This window comes from Phalaenopsis equestris, unplaced genomic scaffold, assembly GCF_001263595.1.
Source record: "Phalaenopsis equestris unplaced genomic scaffold, ASM126359v1 Scaffold232585, whole genome shotgun sequence".
In the NCBI taxonomy this organism is placed as follows: Eukaryota; Viridiplantae; Streptophyta; class Magnoliopsida; order Asparagales; family Orchidaceae; genus Phalaenopsis; species Phalaenopsis equestris.
This window is the reverse complement of record NW_018250549.1, coordinates 140,151-164,182: the sequence shown is the minus strand read 5'-3', so window position 1 is coordinate 164,182 and position 24,032 is coordinate 140,151. Positions and strand designations below refer to the sequence as shown.

The 24,032-nt window shown below is 35.7% G+C and overlaps 1 protein-coding gene across 5 annotated transcripts in view; it reads right to left on the bottom strand.

Annotated features, from left to right (window-relative positions):
- Nucleotides 1-1,989: 1,989 nt before the first annotated feature.
- Nucleotides 1,990-24,032, bottom strand: part of LOC110038343 (homeobox-DDT domain protein RLT1) — a 32,102-nt gene continuing 10,059 nt past the window's right edge. For 2 of the 5 annotated variants that reach the window (XM_020743148.1, XM_020743147.1), the window contains 7 exons: nucleotides 18,833-18,940; nucleotides 18,048-18,719; nucleotides 17,005-17,075; nucleotides 8,884-8,916; nucleotides 3,159-3,503; nucleotides 2,996-3,087; nucleotides 1,990-2,181 (listed from right to left, as the gene is read on the bottom strand). In XM_020743148.1, the coding sequence (XP_020598807.1) occupies nucleotides 2,112-2,181; nucleotides 2,996-3,087; nucleotides 3,159-3,503; nucleotides 8,884-8,916; nucleotides 17,005-17,075; nucleotides 18,048-18,719; nucleotides 18,833-18,940 (1,391 nt within the window). In that variant the 3' untranslated portion in view covers nucleotides 1,990-2,111. Of the gene's footprint in view, nucleotides 2,182-2,781; nucleotides 2,813-2,995; nucleotides 3,088-3,158; nucleotides 3,504-8,883; nucleotides 8,917-17,004; nucleotides 17,076-18,047; nucleotides 18,720-18,832; nucleotides 18,941-23,709; nucleotides 23,881-24,032 lie in introns of those variants that run through there. The other 3 variants (XM_020743149.1, XM_020743152.1, XM_020743150.1) reach the window with 3 other exon arrangements.

The window sequence follows — 24,032 nt, the reverse complement described above, 5'->3', positions numbered from 1 at the left end:
TATATATATATATATAACAAAGACAACAGCAACATAGGATGGAGGTTATCTTCGATGGCAGCAATATTTGGTCGCTACTTTGGAAAGAGGGTTCGGGCAATTGCATACAACCGTATAATTCTTTTGTATTTAATATCTAACATCTAACCATTCATATGTAAATGCACAACTTTAAAATCTAAAAATATCATTATCATCATCTCTTAAAAAATGAACTACATATTTTCATACATAGAATTATAACACCAGGGTGAGGTGAGGTGAGGTGTGATAAATGTAAATATCCAACTGAATGTTAGATGTATAAGTACATAAGAAATGTCTAGTAACTACAAAAACGCTCTTAATAATTATTATATGTAAGAGGATGGGGCTAATTCCTCGCGTTGTTGGCTTTCATAGTTTTGTTGGAGCTTATGATGATGTTCATATATTACTATTTGGGACTGATCATATTTGCAACTTGTCGTTAGATTCTAAGCTTTTACTGATTTTGTATTGCTTAAATTAATTTGTTGGATATACTAAAAGAAATTTCTCTTTTGACAGTGCTTATTTAATCACTGCTAAAAATCTTTGCAGTGCTAGCAATTACAGAAATTTAAAATTCATTGCAGAGAACATAACGGATTTTTACTGCTGTGGATGCCTGTATAAAATGCTCCGACTACTTTTTTTTAGTAGATTTTTCTTGTGCCCGTCAAACTTACTATTACCCTCTGTTATAAACGACTAGATATACTTTTTTTCACAGAACTGAACTATATATTTACAGTTTGGGAATATCAATCTATTTGCTATGTAAAAGCTTTATGTTTACTGGCATTGCTACTATATACAAATGATGTTCGCTTCAACTAAGGCCCTTAGGTCCTTTGTTGTTTTGTTGATATAGCTGAGATATGAATTCGTTAACCCTGAACGAAGTCCGTTTGGATGACCAACCGCAAGGATTATCAGTATGCAACATTCAGTCTATGTTTCTCGATTCTCTTTTCAACATACTTTCACTTATAATTTGTTGTGTTTCTCTAAATTTTTTTTTTATTTCAATTTTTTGTAATCATCCCTTCTATCAATTTAGTGTTATGTGCGGTCCTCAATCTTCACAAAAGAGTTGTTTTATGAGATTAACTTAGTAAATTATTAATTAATAATCATTTAAATAATGATTTAATAAATGTTTAAAAATCATTAGTTGACAGTTTTTCCATAAAAAGATCAAGTAAATTTAAAACGAATAAACTATTTAAAAATCAATTTATTCTTATTAACTGATATTAATTGATAATAATATTTAAAAATGCTATTTTCATTTGATTTAATGATTAATAAACAAGAGAGATTTAACAAGAGTAAGACTGGTGTTTGTAGGCCCTATTTATTCATCAATTATTAATACAGTTAAAATTATTAAAAATTTAAATCATATTAAAATAGCCTTTAAAATTATATTATCAACAAATAATATTAAGATTCTATTTTTTTCTAATAAATTTAACTCATGAAATACGTTTTGTAAGAGTTTATATAAAAAAAAAATTTGATTTATTCTATCAATAATATTAAATAATACTTAGAATTTAAATGCCTCAAAATTAAAATATTCATTTCAAGTTATCAAGTGTTTATGTGAATGCAAGCATTAAAAAAACAATAAAAATACAAGAATTATAATTATTTAATTGTTTGGCTTGAAGATTCCTCCTTGCAATTGTACTGGCAAACAAATTATACAGGGCCATATTCAGCAATGCAAATTTCAGACGCACCTAAACATTTTACAAGAGCCAAAAGGTTTGCAAACTCCTTTACAAGACTCTAAAACACCCAAACATCCATCAACATATGTGATAAAAGCAACATACACAAATACACAGAGAGAGAAAGAGAGAGAGAGAGAGAACCTCTATACAACAGTGGCTGCAACTGTCCAAAAGCAGCATATATATATATATATATATATATATATATATATATATTTCTGTTAATTGTTAGTTGGTTGATGCGCCATGGGGCACATGAAGGGGGTAAGATGCGTCTGACTGTACACACCTTGGATTTCGAAGTCACCGAAAGCTTCATTGGGAATCCCGTGAATAATTTCTCACTCAGTCCAAGGATGAGGAGGTGCCTCCTGAAACATCTCGTTGGAGATTGGATTCCATGTCCAAATGATGCCTGCATCGCAAAGCCTTGCAATGTTAAGTGTGCTGCGTACTCAGATCAGTTGGTCGGGATCTACTTGTCAGTTATAAGTTTCCTCTAGTCAGGGGTTCAATTCCCCCTGAGTGTAGGGTGTGGTACTCGAATTCTTAGGCGCATGAGGGATGGTCAGGGCTCGTATAATAGCCTCCGACCATTCCTTTTAATATATATATATATATAACACTTAAAAATCAGTTTTTACATATATGCCACTTTGCCTATGAATGGAAAGGTGTATTTCACTTTGTAAAATTTTAAATAGTAGATTTTGATGCCATATGAAAGATTTGGTATGAATATAAAAGGTAAAATTTAGGTGTTAGATATGTAAATTAAAAAGAATTTGGTGGTATCTACGTAAATGCTCCTTTTTTAAAATTATCCTTGAAAGAAAAAAAAGTGTCAAAATGATCTCTGATATTTTGTCAGGTGCCATTTTAATTTATTCATGAGATTTATGCTTCTGTTCGTGTAAATCTCATAATTTTGCCTTCCGACAAAATTTATTAAATCCAGGATATAGGGCAAAATGGAGGAAGAAGGGAAGATTGAATGTTGCCATTTTGCAATTAGGTCCGGTTATTGGTTAAATCCTTCTTAAATCCTGTGAGCATTAGAAAATGGTGGGAGATTCATATAATGTAGCAAGAAAAACCAAGTATTGATCATAAGTTTGAATAATGCACATTTTAGACTAAGATCAATCTCATAAATATCAATCATGGTAGGAAAATACGATAAAAAATAGATCATAAAATAAATTGAAGATCAAAATAAAAAAACACACCTTTTAAATGGTACCTGACGTGCAGGCTTCTCTAAAACTTTAACGGCACACTGTTGCTGCCACAGTTCTACACCGTTCACTTTCCTAGCAGTCTGCACAGCAATGGCAGATCAGAACAGATGACAAAGAATATAAATTGAGGATTTTCTCACACTTTACTCACTTTATTTATAACCATATCTGGTTTACACGCGGAATGATTTTGATTGGAGTTCCAAAAATTTCGATGGAGATTGTGGCCATCTCTACTATCATATCTCCCCTCTGTTTTTTCCTTGAAGCATCTCAAATTATTTCTGACATTGAAACAAGAAGTATGATTCATAGATTTCTCAGTTTCATCCATGGCATTGACCTGATATTGAACATGATTGGAGATAGCGTTCTGTGTTGCCTGCAAGTTGTTGATTTCATTAAAATCAATGAATCCTGGCTTTGCTCTTTTGGAGCTTCTTTGTTCTTGATAAGCTTTGCAGCCAGACTTCACATTATTGTATTTATCATACATCTGAAATAAGTGAAAAATATTACAAAGCATCCTTAGTCCCCCAGCACTGTAGTCTAACATAGAACACATCAGCAAAATAATAAAAATAAAAATGAATACAACATAAGACTTAATTGGTACAAACTTTAACAAAAACAGGCATGAAGTTGTAGTAAATGCAACTGAAAGGAGTAATCCACATTATATCTTAAAAATACATGTAAATTAATTCATAGTATTATCTGGAAGTTTTTAATACCAAAAGTGAGTAGGCGATTGGTCCTTTCAAATAACACACAATTTGGTTCTGTGCTGTTAATTTTACATAGTAAGCCACCAGAAGAGCACTTGTAAAATATCTTTAATTGTCCAGGTAAATACTACATTGCATCAGATTAACCAATTTTAACAGCAACTTTATTACAGCATAGTAAGATGCATTTTGTTCAGCTAGTAAGTAATATCTCCACCGACCCACTGAGATTGTAAAAAAAAAACTATATTCGGCTTGTTTAGCAAACGAGCTGAACTTTTGACTCACAAGAGCTCAATATGAATCTTAATTGCATTATTATTATTATTTTTATTTTACTATTGAAAGACGATCAAAGAAGTTAAACAAAAATCACAAACATTTTTCATGCAATCACAACCGTTAAGTAAAAATAGTCGATGCATTTATCTTATTGCTAATGTTTAGTTGATGTTTGACAAAAGAATAAACCAACAAAAATGAAGATGATTTTGCAACAGTATTGTTGATGAATTATGTAGGTAATCATATTGTAAATTATATAAATCATAGTAGGAGAGATATTTTTATGTCACATTAATGGGAATATCACTCTCTTTTATTTGTTTACTACTTGCACTTGCCCACAAACACGGCCCTGCTAATACTACATAGTCCGTACCCGCAATCCACACTACCCTTCTTGCTTGTCGCTCATGCCTCTAGTCTTTTACACCCTCGAGTGACGTTAGCACAACTCTCGTGCACTCAAACTCGTCACGCAGCCAGCTGAATTACCTGAAACTGGGAACCCACCACCTTTCTAGCACTAGTGAAGCTACTCTTAACTTTTACCTTTAACACTAAGCTTTTCATGCCCGTCCTGCTTCCGCTTACATTGTTCTTTAGGTGCACGCATATTGAAACCAAACTTGCACGGCCATCTTTTTCAGCAGCCAACGACTCATAGAATTTATTTACATGCCAAGATGCTCTCTACCCATGCCATGCCCTCTTCTGCCCACGCCAAGGCATGACTTCAAACATCAATCTTCTCCGCATCATCTTCTTCATGAAGTCATGGATTCTCAACTTTCTTTTACTGACACAAAACACTTCTATAATTAGTACAGAAATCAATTTTAAAAATAAGAAGTATCTTCTTTACTCAAGGGCTTCCAGTTTCTTATCAGTTTTGACGTTAAAATTAGATCCAACATTCCCCCTCAAGCTTGAAGAAACACCACCAAATTCTCTAAATGAAAACTATATTATTACATAGTTTTTACATGGATGTTTAAAAGTAATGAAATTTCATTTGCTCCACCATCATATCTTAAGAAATGATTAAAGCAATATGAGAGTTTCTATGCTCCACTTATTCTTTAGAAAAGCAATACATCCATATTATATACTCAAAACCCAAACTTATTTTCTTTATAACAAATAATCTTCCAATCCAAGAATACTACAATAGCCTACAGGGTAAGTGGGGAGCTTCTTCAATGTCAACACTATACAATTGATTCAACCATTTTGAGATAACAGAATGGTAAATTTCTTATTGCCAAGTTTCTCTCATGGCTTTCTCCACTTCAGAGGCTATGATAATCATAGATGACGAGATTTCACCATTCCCAATATTGCAAAATTTTCACATATTCTATGAGTCGTCAGCTTTTAATTCCCTCCACACCAGCCTCTATTTTAGGGTCTATTTGGGGCAGTTACAAGTTATTAATAAGATGTTGATAAGCAATTGATCAAGGTAATTTGCTGACTGTTTTTTCCAGCTGTTTCTGGATAAATAATCATTCTGCTTCTGTGCAGTAATGTTATTTGCAACAGAACTGCATAACATTATATCAATAATTGAGAAGCAAAAAAACACTTCAGAACAGCAAAATAAATATAATACACACCTCACATAACAGTAAGTATTAAGTGTACTTAAAAAAGGGAAAAAATATTAAAATTACAACAAGAAAATATGATAATATTAATATTAAAATCCAGACAGTGTATGTCATGAGCTACGTCGTCCTCTAAGGATACCATCCAACCCTGATCACTATCGACAGTGAAATCTGTCAGACTGTCTGTCCACCGGAAGAAGTCACACTTCTCAGGATTGTCTGCCCACTGCAGACACCTGTAGAACTTTCTCTCATAGCTATGTGCCCGCCCGACGTGACGTCAGTAGGGAAGTTTGTAGTCCGCGGTGGCAGAACACTCGTCGGGAGATCCCTGAAATCATGAAATTCATCTTTCCTGAATAATTCGAAAGACTATCCATTAGACGTAATAGAAGTTGAAATTCTTAAGAGAAGTAATTAATTATAGTTTTCTGCAAGCTCGAAATCTCAGAGAACTCAGTATACCAACCAACGAATCTGTCACTACAAGAAGACGATAGACCTTGTAAAATAAAGGTTCTTGGTTGTTTGTAGCTCACTTAATACCAATCTCGTGTGTCACATATGCATCACATGTGACACCAACCAACAGTGACTAACATACCATCCAGGAGAACCCATAAGGTCGAAAGTCTCATTATGGACCTCACAACTCACAAAAAGAAAAAAAAACGGAAAGGAATCGAAAATAGAGAAAACAATTACAAACAACATAAAACTTACAATATCTAAAATGTCAATAATAAATGGAACATAAAATAAACATGCACTTTATAAATTGACAAAAACAGTAATCAATTACGGTTTGTGCGGGCGCGAGGTCTCAAAAAGCTAAGTACACCAACCCCATCGAACGTGCATAACAAGAAGACAATAAATCTTATAAAATAAAGGTTCTTGGTTGACTTTAACTCATTTAATACCAAACTTGTATGTCATATATGCATATCACCAAAAAAAAGGTCGCCCAGAAGTATCTAAAAAATCCAAGCATCAAAAAGAACAAAGGAACTTTGTTGCTTTTATCAGAATTTCACATGTGACACTAACATTGACTAAACAGATCATCCAGAAGTATCTCAGAAACCCCAGTACCGAAAAAAAAGAGGAACTTGATTTCACAAGATTTCACATTTGAGACTAACTTGCAGTGACTACTAGGCCATCCAGTAGAACCCACAGGCGAACGTTTCATCATGAACATCACAAAATCACAAAAAAAAAGTACGAAAAAGAATAAAAAAGGAAGAAAAAATAATTACAAACAACATAAAACTTTCAATATCTAAAATATCAATAATACAAATGACATAAAATAAACATAGACTTTATAAAATAAACAAGAGTCATATAATCAACATCCAACAATGGTGTCTATAATTCGCTCTCTCAAATCAGTCATTTCTGCGACACCATCATCTTGGGAGTAGCCTTCTTGTGATTTCACTTCTGGTTGTGGTATAGTTTTTCTTACATGATATTCAAAAGCTTATGGTGGGACCTGTTAGTGGTCATCGTAAGCCATGCTAAAGTCTATATCAGCTCGAGAATGATGTTGTTGAATGTAGATGTAGAGCGCCATCATGACCACTACAATCTGCACATATTTTGGAAATTGATACGCGGCATATCACACAGTAAGACTCATTTCTTCTTCCACAATCGAAACGTTCTTTCAATTACGCCACGTAAGGAGTGTCTTTTGTAAACATTTTCTTCCTGCCACGAGCAACACTGCTAGTTCTTTCGAAATCACAAATGTGATAATTCATATCTGGAAATGGCTTCAGATACCCCATTTATAAAAGATATCCAACATCGACTTAGTAATATTTACCTGTTCCAAATACCATAATTAGTAATAAACTAAAGAAAAACGATTGTGGTTGATATCTTTACGAACCTGGAGGTGGGTGCGGGAAGCCGCGTCTTGATTTTTTATCGCAAAAACAAAAATAAGATTATTATGTGCATTGTCTTCCTAACCAGTCATCATAAATGTAAAACGCATGTTGAAGTCACATACAACCATCACATTTTGTGTGGGTGATCCACACTGTCCAATGTATATGACCTTTTCAATGTTGGAAACTCGTGCATCCACATGGGTTCTGTCAAGCGCTTCAATACAGTTCTATCAGATTAGTTAAAGTTGTGATTGTCACGCAACTTACGGTGGCTATTATAATTTATTTTTTTCTGAAAAAGTCAGATCGTAGCTTTCTAGCATGCATCACAGGTAGCAGGTATGATGGGAAAACACAGCTTTTAGCTGCAATTTTTTGAGAACCCAGAAAAAAACATAATTTTGACAAACAAAAAAATGTGGTGCAGCACCACACTGCCGCCCCAAACGCACTCTTAGTTGGACAGTTCCCCTCACTCGATCATCCTTCGCAATCATAATTCCTCTCAGTTTCTCTCCTTTTCACACCGAAGCCCTCTCCCTCGTCATTGTGCACGATAAAACCGCAAGTCTCTGTTGTTCCTTCATATGTATCCACTGTTCTTGTTCACACGAATTCTCTTAAGCCCTCACCTTCGTTCTTCCTCTCGATTGTCGCAGCCTTTACACTTCCTCGCTTCCAAATCGCACACGACAGAGAAGCTGTATGACCCATCCTTTCTCTATCACACACAAGTCTTTTCATCTCTTTAGACACAATGAAGAGAACAATATAGTTGGGCGTGTGAGGACATCTGAAACTCCATTCTTTCTCTTTCTCCAGTTCGAAATCCGCACAACATAGTCGAAGCCCTCATCACCTTCGTTGTTACTCCCTCGTCGTTCAACATGATAGAGGCGATGCCTTCGCCGCTTTCTTCCTATCACACATGTGATCCAACTCACTTTGCCCTACCCCACACACTAGAACCGATTTCCTCTTCTTCACTGGTTCGCTGCATCAAAAGCCATGCCCCCGATGTTACACCCCAACTGACTCCACTTTAGGAGTCGGTTAAGGTGTGACAAAGACAGACAATTCAGCAAAAATAAATTCTTACCAACACTTGCCTTGACTTGCAAAACAAATAACAAATGTGTGATGAATTAGTTTAATTAAATTGTCACAAACATAAGTGATACATTGTATTTCATAATTCATTTATATACATACTCAAAAGCGTGAAAAATTATATCACCAAAACATATAAACTATATAGAGTTGTTAAATTCAATATAAAAAAATACATACAAAAAAGATTGTACAAGCTCTCAAAACAATAGGTGTAAAAACTATAAAAGTCACACCTGGCTACTCAGCCCAGTGCTCCTTGCCCCTTCCTAAATAAAAAAAAAATAGATGAAGCAACAAAGTGTACAATAAAATAATCAAGGCTAAAATAAAATTTTATACACGAATAAGAAAGGTGCATACTCAAATGAAACTTTACATATCTACACACAAGTCAAAATATGTTAGAATCGTATAAAACATGAAAAAGAAATAGGTAGCATAAAAAATTATGACTGCTGAATAAAACATATATAGTCATATGCATGTAACCATAAGCATGTTCATAATAATGTAATCATAGCAATGTCATCATAATAATGTCCTCACATTATAGCAATGTCACCTGTAAATATATAAACCTCAACTATTTCTACATCCTGTCATATCATGAGTCGTCACTCTGCCCCAAGAACCATATTAGCTATTGATAAAAGTTGCTCCCCTCCCCCCAACAAACTATTGATAAAAGTTGCTCCCCTCTCCTCACAAAAAACGAATGATATATCGAGAGTATCAATATATTCACAATCAAAGCAATTGCAAGATAATAAGAATGTGACCCGAGTTTGTTATCTGCATGATTTTGCCACCAAAAGACACCACAAATATTGGTTACGACCAGAGCACTCTGACCTAGTGGTTTCCACCAAACGAAAATATTATATTATGGTCATAATCACAGCTCGTATGTTCCCCAAAAACTTTCTACCATTTGAGTCGTGAATTATAAGAGTACAATTGATTGAAATAAAATATTTTGTCAACTAAGGTAGATTCCAAAGATTCGTCATATATCAAGAATAGGTTGTGAAGAAGAAATCTCAAATTGATGGAAGTCATGGGGGTCAAAACCTTGGAGAATCTTCCAAGAAATCCCATCGGCAATCAACTTCTCCTAAGGAAGAAATCAATCTCAATCAAAGTTCTATAATTGAGGAATCTTTGTCATATAGTTTAAACCTAACATTCATTGGAAGCTTCACTCATAAATGAGAGTGCAAGAAGATAACAATGACGATGAAAGTAGAGGTGATTTATATAATAGATTATGTCAATGACCAACCTGGTACTCACTTTTGTCAATGCAAGCATTCGACAATTCAATCCACTACCTAGTTGGAAAGACAAGAAGAGCATGTTAGTTTTTTATCAGAAAATGAGCTAATAGAATAACTAGGAGATGATGAAGAGTCTGTTCTCATTGGTATTATTGCTTTAGCTAGAAAACAAAAATATGTGCGACGTTTGATTAAGGGTATGTTTGGGGCAGTTGCAGCTCATCCAGCTTATCCAGATAAGCTGCTTATCTGGATAAGCTAGTGATAAGTAGCTGATCCGGATAAGCTGTCTGTCTGTTTGGTCTGTGAGTTTGGAAAACAACTGATTATGGATAAATAATCATTCTGCCCCTATTTTAGATAAGTTTTTTAGCTGTTTGATTTGTGTGTTGTAAACAGCTGATTTGCAGCTTTTGATATATAAAAGACTATTCAAACAGACACAGTATTGATGTCTACACTAGAACTTTAACGGCTACAAATCTGATAGTTGAGAAATTGCTTCTAGACTCATCTGATTAGTAGGTCAACACTTTACATTAGTGACTGATGAAACTAGATAAGTGAATTATGATATTCTAATTTCTATGGAAGTGGAAACCTTTCCACACCTAGCCTTTTTCTCTTTTGTAAATGTAGCTTCAATATGCTGTAAATGGATCTAATTAGTAATCTAGGATAGTAACAATCAACATGCATCATTGGGACAAGGATAATGATGATGATTCTATAAGAAATAAGTTGACGTGTATTGAACATAGCATACATATGAACTATTCTATAAGACACTCTGATTAATATCTCACTACATTGCAGTCTATATGACGAACGTGATCTTCCATTTACCTTTGAGAAAATGATAGGGAGCATGGCGTCACACTCATAACTAGACTATCATCTCGCCAAAAATAAGATTTTGGTCTTAAGCAATAGCAATCTTAGATCGGTGTATTTGCACCAAATTTTTCTATCACCTAAAATCCCGTTCCACCATCCCGGAGATGTCCCGGAGATGTTCATAGCCAACTCTAATAACATCTGCAACAAAACCATCATAATTCACATTAATAGAGTTTTCTGGGAGATGATGCTTTTAAAGCTGTGACAGTAAAAGACCAAACCTCACCATCCTCTGCCTTCACGGAAGCAAACCCGCTGAGATGTCCCATATGGATCTTGCTCCACTCGATCCATCATAACAATGATAATAGACCGTTTCTCATTCAACCGGCGCACCTGGCATATAAACCGCCTATGTATGCTGTGATGACGAGCGTGAAATGGGAAGTTAGAAGATGTGAGGGTCTCTGTATGCTGGCGATCCTACCACGATCCTGTCGTTGCCTGTCAGTTGGAGATCCGGTGAGAGGAAGACATAAAGAGGTTGGAGAAAAATGGGAGTTCAGATAGCTTTGTATGTCGCCACTCCATCGTTAATTTCTTGCTGGTTCTAATTGTGATTGCATCTTGAAGGTAGGCAACGGCTTCGGTGAGCTGGCGAAGGTCTCCGTATCCCGCCATTCCGTCGTGCCTTCCTAAACGATCGAGAGATGAGGATCTCACTAGGGCAGAGGAGACAAGTTCAGGTGAACCAGAATCGCGCAAGGGTAAATGGTAATAATCAGCGAATGAACGCAGACTGCAGGGGTCATCCCACGGTCCGCGTTATTCACAAAATGAAAATGGAGTTTCGTGGACCGCGGTGTAAAAGCTTCAACCAAATGGGACGACGGCGTTTTGAAAATACCGCCGCAGGCAATAAGCTGCCCCAAACAGGCCCTAAGGCTAAAGACAGAAACTTCTCAACTTAGCATCAAGATGAATGAGATGATGACACAAATAAATATTATGATGAAGATATGGTAAAAGAATACTATAGTAGGCATGGTTCCTATTCCGCTTGCCAATAATCAAGCATCCAACAATTCCTAATAACCCTCCAATACCTCAAACATCGAGAGTACGGGTTGTCTGAAAAAAGAGTTGAATCAATTTTCGTATTACTGCAACCAACTTCTCAAGTTGTTCAAAATGATGATGAAGAAGTAATAACTAAGTTGGAAAGTATTATTGATGAAAAGATCAAGGTTGTTATAGCCTCAGAATAAATTGAGAAACTGGTGGGTAAAGACCGTCATTTTCTAGCCGAATATGATCAAGTCTCACATCCAAAGGGCTATTTAATACCGAAGTTTAATACTTTCAATGGTAATGGTAATCCTAAGCAACAACCATTCCAGTTCAGAGCATCATGCAACAACACGTGGCACATATGCATTATTATTTCGCTAGTTCTTTAATAGTTTGATAAAAACTGCTTTTGAATGGTATGCAGAGTTACCCGATGAATCTGTAAAAATTTTCACAGAGCTCGAAACAATGACATCTATTGTTGATCTGGCTCTAGAAAAAAAGAAAAGAAAGGTGAGCCCATGACAATATATCACCGTTGGCGTAACCTAAGCATAAAATACAAACAACAGTTAGAAGAGGAGCATATAATCCAATTATTAATGGGCAATATCAATGATAAGATGGTACCCTACTTATGCAAGACTTCTATCACTACATTCCAAGAACTGTTGGTCAGGGCTGCCAAATATGAGAAGCTGAACTTTATAAAGTCTATAAACCATTTTGATGAGGACAAAAAAAAAAAGAGTTGCGGACTCTTTAAGAGTGATTTTCTCATAACCCAACTTATGACATTTGTATTACAACAATCATCTTGCCCAATAAATTACTAATAGTTTTATTTTCTATGAATGTATTAAAACATATTGAAGTAGATTACTTCATTTGGAATGTTTTGTTGTCCCAAAAAAATATTCCTATTTTCAATTTAGAACGCGACTATCTTTACTAAAGCTTTAAACTACCTACCTTTTTCTCATTAAAAACTTATAAAAGCTTGAATAATATATATATATATATATAAACCCAATGGCTGATTTTATTGAAATAGAAAAGATACATAAAGATTGTATGAGAGGGCCCAATAGAGGAACCCTACTCATACGATACCAAGTACAGTACTACCTCAACAAAAGAATACAGATATACCAAAAAATTTAAAACATGCAGAAAACAAATAGCTAGAAACGAGTCAATTTAGTCATGTCTCTTCCTCTAGTTTTAGGAGCGGAGCCAGATAACAAACTTTGAAGTGTCGTGTCATTGTCAGGAGTAACCAAAGTATCATATATTAAATTTCTAAGTTGGAGTGCGCCCCCAGCCTTCTTCTTCAGCCGAGAAGTGTAAACCTGTCATTTTTCATCTGAAGACCTGACTCATGTGATCCTCGATCTAATTAGATATTAGAACCGCAGTAGAAGAAAAGGCAGTCGTTGCCACAATGATAGGTTTCCAGTGTATGTGAAGTGTGAATTGTCACTTCTGCACCTGATGCATTTTGAATAGGAGCTGCAAGGCTATCCTGACTTTCGGTCTGAATAATATCCCATATAGTATGGTCAGAAGAAGGGTTCTCCGGGGCAGACACCATTTCCTGTCTTGTGGTAATTCTCTCCTCAGGTTGGCTGTCATCAGTTTTGTTGGGAGCGCGTTCAGGCATGTGGGGTGTACTAACAGTATGTTCCTACTTTTGACTATTGGTTCTCAACTGTGGGTGCAATCTGAAAAATTTCTCTTGCGGGTGTCCAAACATCTTGCAGTGCTTGCAGTAGTAAGGCTTTTGTTCCATAATGATTTTTTGTCAATAACCATTGTGAGCAGAGCCAAGTCAGACTTCTTCTACATCTGGTAGTGTAATATCCCTTTTAATCAAAATCCTTGCAATAGAGAGCATTGAGAAATGAATTGTAGATGTGTCTACCTACAAAGATTTTCCAAGGATAGTCCCAATTGCATATAAGATAGATAGGTCAAAGAATTAAAGCTTGAGTTCAGGTAATGAGAATCAGATAAACGTAATGCGGTTCTTGACTGGGATCAAAATCAGAGGTCAAATTTAGCAATTTCATATGATTTCCCTCGATTGTGATGAATTTCCCCTCGATTGTGATGCTCGATTGTGATGAATTTCTTTAAGAAAATCCTTGTGTAATCTTCTTCTATGCTCAGCTGTATCATAACATGTCTTCCGTAGAAAAAACTCACCTGTCAAGCCCCAACTAGTTTGAAATCTTCAAAAACGTTCCTGATAATCTCCATCTTAGGGCTACCTAATTAGAACTTTTCAACTAGAAAAAAATTGTATTTTCCTGCACGAGTTGAAATTTCAGCGTCAAAGAAGAACAGTGCTGGTTTACCTGACTTTTTCTCTATTTTTTTATGAGATTTTAATCTCCATTTCCTGCAATAGAATCATGGTACATCTGCAGGAACAACGGACTATCTACAAGATGAAAAATAAGCTGCATTTATGAACCAATGTAGCATCGGGGGGTTTGGGGGGATTATCACCAGCGAGGGCGGCAGCGTAGGAAAGTCCTAAGGCAATTAAAGTGCTTCACACAAGCACATCAGGAGCAGCTGATGCAGCATGCCGACTGTTGTCGACGAACGAGACTCAGGTTCAAGCAGACGCAAATGCCTCTCGTCAAACAGAAACGCGAACCGAAGTTGTCATGCAGGGAAACTGCGCAGACGCGAACGGCTGGACCAGTTGGACGCTGCGTCGAAATTAAAAGCGCAGTTGCAAACGCGTTGTCTCCGCAGACGAACCGTCGGCGTCGCAGAAGGACGGAAGCCGACAAAGCAGAAATGTCTACAACAGAGACGGGTGTACTTCAAGCGACAGAATCAATAGCGACGGAAATCACATTCGAAACCCTAGCAGAGCAAACACACACACACACACACACACACAGATAATATATATATATATATATATATATATGTATATATATAAGGGAGTGTTAATGCATTACTTAGATAACTATCTTGTGATATATTGCACTAATTAAAATTTTAAGGAAATAAGATAAAATAAATAAATAAATAGTAATAGTAATAACTGAAATGATAGTGTGATAGACGTCGTTACAATTGAACTTATGTATCGTTTGTCCCCATTTAAACCAAAAAAAATTGAGAGAGTGAGCGGTAGTCTATGAAGAAGGGAGAAGGAATGACAATAAGGAGGAATCATGCCTTGACCTGGCAAGAAAGGAGAAGGAAGAAGAGGGAGAAGCAAATGAGACTCATGAGCAAAGTCGAGGAGGAAACCCTAGCCTAGCAGCCTAGGGAAGAGGAAGAAGCATGTCGTACCTTGGAGTTGAGCTACACACGCCTCCTGTGCGAAAGTGGAGTGTAAACCAAGAAGCTTCGCATTTGACGCCAATGTCGAGCTTGGGAAAGTGTGTTGTGCGAACTCTAATCGAAGGAAGGAGAAAGGAAGATATGCATTGTGTGCGAGTATTGTGTCGGCGTGTGTGAAGGAGGAAAATCGACCAACATGGCTGCTTCCGACTTTGCGTTTGTAAGATATACGAGCAAGGAAGCCTTATTCAATCAACTCAGTGCTAAGGATTAGAGAAAAGTAGTGGCCTTAGCATGAAGAAGAAGTTGAGCCTTTGCAATAATAAGTTATGTAAGGGTTTAATGTTTTAAATAGTATAAATTAAAATAATTAAATATGTTATTATATTAACATTAAAATTTTATGAATAAAAATCAGATATCATAAGTGGAAAGTTTTGCTGGAATAAATATCGATCCAAGCAAATTTTAACAAGGTAAGAAGTTGGATATTTTACTTATATAAGATGTTTTGTTAATTAATTAAGATGTTATTAACTATATATTAATATAATATATGTAAATCAGTGATTAAATGTGCAACGAGCGTTAATTAAGGAATTGTAAAGAGGAATTCAAGGAAAACACAAAGACATTCAGGCTTCAGGTGAGTCATTATTTTTTTATATGTATTAAATTGATCTTTTAGTAAATAAAGACTTGTCTTATTGCTTCAGACACATGATTGTCTAATTATATGCATGTTAAAAGTTAGGAGAATATTTGAAATGAATGAAATAAAATGATTAGAAGGGAAAATGATTGTACAATGACTTTAAAAGAAAGTAATTAAAGGAAATGAAATGTATTAAGTCATTCAGGATTACTCTCAAATGGTCACTGGGAGGGTATACCCGTTTTTAAAAAAAAAAAAAAAATGGTAAAGGTGCACCTTCGGGTGCAAATTTTGAAGATACCTATGGTTAAAATTTTAGAATACTTTCGCGTCTGAAGATAATCTTGATATAACTTTTATAAGATTAAAAAAGGTAAATACTTAAATTGAAATATGAAGTATTAAACTAATAAAATAAATGATTATAGTTTAATTTATCAATAAATTGCATATCTTTTGAACATTCATGCACAGCATTTGCATATTAATTTAATACATAATAAGAATATAATTGCAAAATGGTAGAAAATTTACTACTGAATCTAATTGTTTATTTCAGGAGAAATTGTAGATTGAGATGTCTCAGAGGAGAGATTTAGTTTATAAGATAAGGACTACTACTGATAGATATTATGTTGTGGTTGTAGTTATTATAATGTTTACTTCTGAGTAATGATACTACTGTGTGTTGGTTTGAAATGTTTTAGTGTAAACTATGTAGTTCATTTTGGATGATTTCATTTTTATGTAGTGTATTTTGTGGTTTCTCAGTGACTCTTTTATAAGTTGGAATTTATGAAAATTAGTAAAAGTTAAAGGAAATGATAATATCGTCCGATCATAGTTCTTGACTTAGTTAACGCTAAGCTATCGAGCTGGTCCGTGACAGTACAAGTATCATATTAGGAGATATGCTTTTATGTCAAATTATTCGAGATATTGATCTCTATTTGTTTCCTTTTTTTGGAGTCTTTTTTGTGCTTATATAGGTACAAACACATTTACTAAAAATATACAGGTTTTCCTCCTTTAACAAGCTCATTAACGAACTACAGCTGGTTCTTACATAGCTGGATAAACAAACTAAGCCAAACAAGATCCCAGCATGTTCATGCTTAAGTTGCAATTATAATAAAGAATGGGGCACACAATGCACGGGAAATACCTGTAGAGAATGGAAATTAAAAGTAAGGAATTACCCTATGTTCATTGGTACTCCTATAGAAGCTAGAAGCCTCTTGTTGCATAGTATCTCCAACATAATAGGGTTCTGAAAATAAAAAAATAATCAGCTAATAAGTTGGATAAGAAAATATCCATTAGCACATATAATTTAGACATTAGTTTGCAGAAACCTTATAAAGTTTGAAAACAGTATAACGAAGGAAGACAGTGCAGGTACATGAAAAGAATGTAAATGCTATAATTTCAGAGTTAACAAGCATCACTAGCAGGATCATACAAAGCATGTAAATGCTATAATTGGGACATAACTATCATATGCTACAAATAAAGACCTTATCTATATACTTCTAAGTGCATGAGCAAAACAAGGCCTCTCGAATGAATTTTTCTTGTGCAAAAATTTAAAAGTTCCTAGCGAGCAGTTCTTAGTGAAGCCTAAATATCTTAGAACAACTAATATGATATTTCTGTCATGTAGATCAAAGTTGAAAAGGGAAGAGTTTAAGGGTAACAGGTAGAGCCTAATTGAAGCTGCATGTTGCCAATTGTTTTGAAGATGTGCACTTATTAATCACCTATGGAAGGACAAAATATAAACATTTAGATATGTGGTTTTCCTCTACCATTCATAGAGGAATATGGTATAATAAGGTGCATAAAGAACAATTTGTATTTATTATTAAAATATATTATATATATAACACTGTAAATTTCTTTATGCTAAGTATAAGATTAATGAAGCTCCAAAGGAATATGATGGATTTAACAAAAGCCTCACAAAAAATACCAACTTTGGTAAGCATTCCGTGACTTGACAAAACCCTCACAAAAAATAATAACTTTGGTAAGCATTCAGTGACTTCTTGCTTTTATACTAGAGGCTCCTTAATAAGCACCATGAAGAAACATTGGAAGGCCATGAAAAATCAAAAGATTGAGTTCAAAAAAATCGAGGATAAACTTTAATGAAGACAAAGATGTAATAAGTGTGAGAAGACCTAAAAAAAGGTAAAATATAATACTGCAGCAGAAAAAAAAAAAAAAATTCAAGTATTACCGAATTTTGAATCCCGAGTTGGCGAGTCAAATGCACCGGGAGGAATGGGATCAAATTCAAAGCCAAGAAGAGGACCATCTTCACGATAATGACTTCCAAGTTTCCACTTAAGTTCAGAAATAGCTGGAGTATCATTCTCAACTCGCATAAATGAATGCCTGGGCTTCCCCATATTTTCATTACTCTTCATGACTCTGTTTTTGTTGCTCATCAAGATGCCACTATCATTACAAAGTTTGTAACCAGAAGCTTGAACAACGTAAGGGTTCTCATGGCTTTCTAAATAGCTACCTTGAGATGCTGAACTACTACCTGAAGATCTATCTTCTGCAACATGATCAATTCCAGTACGAGGATGTTTATTGCTGGTTTCATATGCAAGTACATCAGAACAAGGTCTATAGCCATAATACATTTTACTTTCCACTTCTTTAAAATCAAGGTTTCTATCCACCTGTTTGGTACTACTACAAGATTCTTGTTTAACCCCACTAATGCGATCATGTACAGCACTACTGGAGAGATTTTGTTTTCCATTTGTACAAATTTCTCCTTGCAAAGTCTTCTTGTCTTTCAGTCTTCTGTGGCAAAACCATCCAGAAACCTGCTTTTCAGAGAGACCTATTTTCTCAGAAAATTCCAATTTCATTACCTCGGTAGGGTACTTGTGCTCTGGAAAAAGAAAAAAATATTATAAATTAAGAAAAGTATTAAAGACATTTTTTTAAGGATATTCCCTTTATTTTCTCCAATGCATTCTACCACGAAAAATAAAGAAGCTGTACCATTATAAAATTTCTCTAGTGCCTCAATTTGTGCCGGAGTCTTCAGTTTTCTCTTTCGTTTCTCATGAGAATTTGTCTCCCGTTCCTGATGCATAGCTACGTGGGGCCCTGAAAATAATATTGGAGCATAAAATTTATTACTTCTATGGTTCATGTTTGAGCTAGGTAGTTCATCCTCTGTATTTAGAAATAGTGAAATTATAAACTCAATGAGAATAATAGAACAATTGTAAGCTACTGAGGCACAAAGGCAAAACTTTAATCCTTCTTAAGATTAAATGGCATGTAAAATCCATGATATTAGTTTGACAGAGTTGTGTGCCTAACATAGTACCATTTTACACAAGATAACCAAAGTTGAAGGAAAGCTATGAAAAGTAAAGATTTTGTGAGCAGGGACGGAAAAATTAGATAGTTAAGAGAGATATAGAATATATTAGTCTAGATCAGATTGTCATAGGCAGTAAAATAAGCTACACCTAATGACAATGAGTGAGGAGGGACTAAAATATTTCTTTATGACTAAGAAGGAAGGAATATTATATAGAAGAAGAACTAGAATAAAAAAAAGAATATATTGAGGGTAGGAGATAAATGAATGCCTAGAATGGAGGTAGTCCAAAGATATGTAGAGAGAGAGAGAATCTCACGTTTAGTAACAATAGGGATGAATTGAGTCCTAATGGGGACTTAAAAAAGGAAATTTCATTATTCCAATATCAACCATCAAGTTTGAATTACATCAAAAGGATTATTATTTTAATAGCAGCTATAAATGTGTGGACATTCTAATCAACTACAAGCCAAAAAAGAAAGACGAGAATATCTTAAATAATAACTATTTCACGCATAATAATTGACTAAGTGACAAGAAAGAACAAATGACATAAATAATGAACTAAGTATGATTATATCGACACAATATATGAATCAGCACTCATCGTTAGAAATAAGAATCTCACATTGCATCAACTTCATAGGGCCGTAAAGAGCTCTATCTTAGAGAATTGAAATGTTGCTGGAGACAATTAATTGGTTACCCTTGAATACAAACAAACTAGTGAAATTTATCGTCAAGAAGGACAAAATAAAGATTTAAAATGACTAAGAGCAGACATACAAAAGCCATATCGACAAGGAGGATTTGAAGGGAGGAACAGTATTATTACCGACTATATCAGCTAACGTTCTCTGTCATCAATTTTCAAGAGCATTATCACAGCTCTGAAAGCTTGGTCCTTCATGCACAGTGTTTGACATGGTTAAGTTGACTTAGTTGAGTGTGTCACCCGTGCAAATTAAAATGTTCAATCCGTCCTCCTTTCTAGCTGCTGCAATCCAGTACAGCCCATCCCAGCCGTTTCCCCGCTGCCCAGCCCCTTATTTCTTGCTACCACTGCCCAGGACAGCAACCACATTTGTTGTTCCTACAGTTTTGAACCTCCCTCTCAGGTTTACCAACACACACCATTGTTGCTGCCATGAATTCCAGCCCCCCACCCACCCTTTGCTACCTCTGCCGAGGATGAAACCCTTGTCAATTACCACCACCACCTTAAGATCCACCATAGTTTGAGTTTATTGAGTCGTGCTTGTTGCTATTTCTATTTTCGTTTGTGAGATTGTATTTCTCTATTTTGAATTCCGCGATAATATTCAATTTTCCCGTTGCTGTTTGTTGTGGAAATCTATCATTCAGGAGGGCCACAGGGGAGGACTAATAGGACATTTTGGTAGGGGCAAGACTCTCGTACTTGTGAGAGCATTTATTTTGGTCCCAACTAGTGAGAGATGTGGAGTGACACGCCAGATAATGAAGGAATTATCATATGGCAAAATCCTGTGGGCAGAATGCGAGATTATACCCCATTACCAGTGTCAGAAGCATACACCCTGAGTAGACATTAGCAAGGATTTTATGGTGGGACTTCCAAGGACATAACAGAACACGATTCTGTCATGGTCATGGTCATCGTGGATTGATTCTTGAAGAAGACGCATTTCATAACCTGCAATCGAACACTGAATGCATCACATATCACCAACTTATATTTCAAGGAAAGTATGAGACTGCACGAGATGCCTGTGACCATCACTTCAGACAAGGATGTCAAGTTTTTGAGCCACTTCTGGGAGACTCTGTGGGAAAAAATTAGGCATTAAGCTTCAACTTAGTTCCGCAGCTCACTCTCAGACGAACGGTCAGACAGAGGTAACAAATAGGGGCCTTGGAAATCTATTTAGATGCTTCCTTATAGAAAATATCAAGCAGTTGGATTTGATTCTCGCTCAGGCCGAGTTTGCGTACAACAAATCTGTAAGTCATATCACAGGTCACACTCCACTTGAGATCGTGTGCAGGGCAACCCGCTCACTCTACTAGAATTGTATCGCTCCTACTGACGGCAGAGATTAGTGAAAATGCGAATGAACGTGTGCACTAGATTCAAAAACTCCATGAGGAAGTTGGAAAAGAGAACACTAAGCAGAATTGCAAGTACCAGGCACAAGCCAATAAGAAGAGGAAAAATACGACTCTAAAGAAAATCTAGTGTGGATCAAGTTAAAGAAAGAAAGATTCCTAGTGGGAGTATTCAGAAAACTCAAGCCCTGCGCAAATGGAGCTTTCAGGATACTCCGAAAGCTGAATGACAGTGCTTACAAGTTGACCTACCAGGAGACTATAATATTTCTACTAAGTTCAATTTTGCGGATTTGACACTGTACTACAAGGACTCAGAAGCTTTGATGAATGAAGTCGAAGCTTCCCCGACCCCGAGATATTAACACAGGATTAGGTGCTAGCTGAATCGGGAGACTAGCGCAGGGCTAGGTGCTGGCTAAACTGACTGGTTCAGCCTGGGTGTGTCGATCCAACAGGGAGGCTGGCCCAGTCAGCTTTCTAATGGGCGGGAGCTACCGCTCTTTCCCCCTTCGCTTATTTCTCCTATTATAAATGTGTTGTTGTCTAGGGTTTTAGTTGTTGATTTCAAGTTTTTGACTCTAAGCATTCTTCTCCCTATTAAGGCTATATCTGAGGACAAGTGGCGTCTCAGTTGTATCCTACTCCAAGATGGTGATAACCTCGACCAACCCCTCGCCCCATCGAACTCCCCTGCTTGTTGTTTCCACCCATGCGCCCTCCCCTTGCTGATGTGACCGCCGATCCCTCTCTCTATGTGTTGTTGTTGTCGCCTGCTTCCCATACGCACCCTACTATCGTTGTCACTGGTCCTGCCAAACCCTACTGTTGTTGTTGCCCGCTTCCCATACATCCCAATTACCACTACCAATCCCTGTCGAAGGTTCCAACACCTGCAATCGACATTCCTGCACCCCAGCTATTGCCACACACCATCCTACAACTCCACCAGCTACCAGCACCCCTTCCAGCCACTCTCCCCTATTGCCGCAAACCCTCAGACCTACATCCTCACGCTGTCCAGTTAGATTCACCCCTCCACCCTCACCCTAAGGGCTCGTTGGTGCTTGTGTTCTTTGTTTTCCTGTTTTAAGAACATTTATGTGATTCCATTATTTGAAGTTTTTTGCAATAAAACTTTGTAGTGTTTTCGGGTTAAGTCCGGTATCAACATGTCAAGAGGGCTCTCCTTAAAGTATTTCTTTTGCTTTTAATCGCATCAAAAAGTGGTCTCTAAAATCTCATTGGAACTACTATGAATCCTATTAATAAAAATAAAAAGGTAATCATAAAAGTTGTAATGCCTTTGAGCAATAAATTTGTTTGGATTTCCTGAAAAAAATTGTGATGATTATAACTGATATATCCAATATCATATGAATCATATAAACAAACATATAAGATTATTTCTTTACAATTTCTAGTATCATTTTTCTCAGAATCATCACATCGAAAACCCTGTCCCCAATATAAAAAATCATGATATTTGTCACAGAACTTCCAGTACATCTCCCTTGAAATATGCATTTGCATTACAATAAAATAAAAGGGTTACAATAGGAAACTATCCCGAACCAACAGAAAGATGGGACTGCTCAAAATTAACAAAAAAAAGAAAATGTGAACTACCCATTTCCTTAACAAAAAAGCTACCCTATAAAGCACTATGAGCAAAAGTATGAGTAGCCAAATTTTTTGTGTCTATCTATATGTTAAAACAAAACCTGCTTAAAAGCAAACAAAAAAGAGAAGTCTTCAGTTTGTTGTTGGTTAACTTGGCAAAATAGAGTAGAGCAACATGCATCAATAAAGAGTTTCTAGGTCATAAATTTTGATCACGTTTCAAGCGGAAGTCCATTTCAATAAAAGAGTGCATAAACTAAAAATAACCCATAAACAATGAAAGCTAGGGAAACAACTGAAATGGAAAACATATTGAAGATAAAACATTGCTTGCTATCAAAACCGATAATCCCAAATATTAGCAGAGAAATCTAAATGCGCGAGCAGCAGAAATTTCGTCCCTTCCATGGTAGGAAACGAAAAGCAAAGATCATCTCTGACAGAAAAAAAATCAGATCAAACAAACAGTTTTATAAGAATTAAGAGTCATTAACTAGAGATAGAGGAACGAGGATAAAACTCTGTGCCCTTGTCCTTTCAATTGGTTCCAGTTTCAACAGAAGCTTTGCACCCTTTTTTTTTCAATTTAACTATTAATAATAATGTTGTTAATTATTTTGTTTCAATCCTCTTTAAAAGTTCACATTTTTAATATGTTCCACTCTTTCTATTTAAAGACTATCCTTACAAAGAGAAATATTAAAAAAATAGGATTAGCGAAATTATATAATAAAATTTTAAAATTTTATGATATGAACATCCACATTTTCCAATACTTTGGATGAACTTGTGGCAATATTGAACTTCCAGTTAATGAGGGCATGAGACTAACCGAGTCGTCTGAGTGTAAACAGTTTAAATAAATATCAGATGGATAAGCTTCAAGGGAGATGGAACTACAGAGGTTGTGCGGCTACTGGCCTGGGTCTGCAAAATATCAGCTTTTGAATTAGAATAAATATTTTGTGTATTAAAGAGAGAGAACTATTTATTTTTAAAGATGGTTGATAAAAATTGGAGCAGTATCATTTTTCGGACAAATATTTCATAGGGATTCTATGATGGACGCACTCTCAAGGTTGAAATGATAAAAAAGGAGCATCAATAGCCTAAATCTACAAACAATAACTCTCATATAAGTAAAATACGACAAAA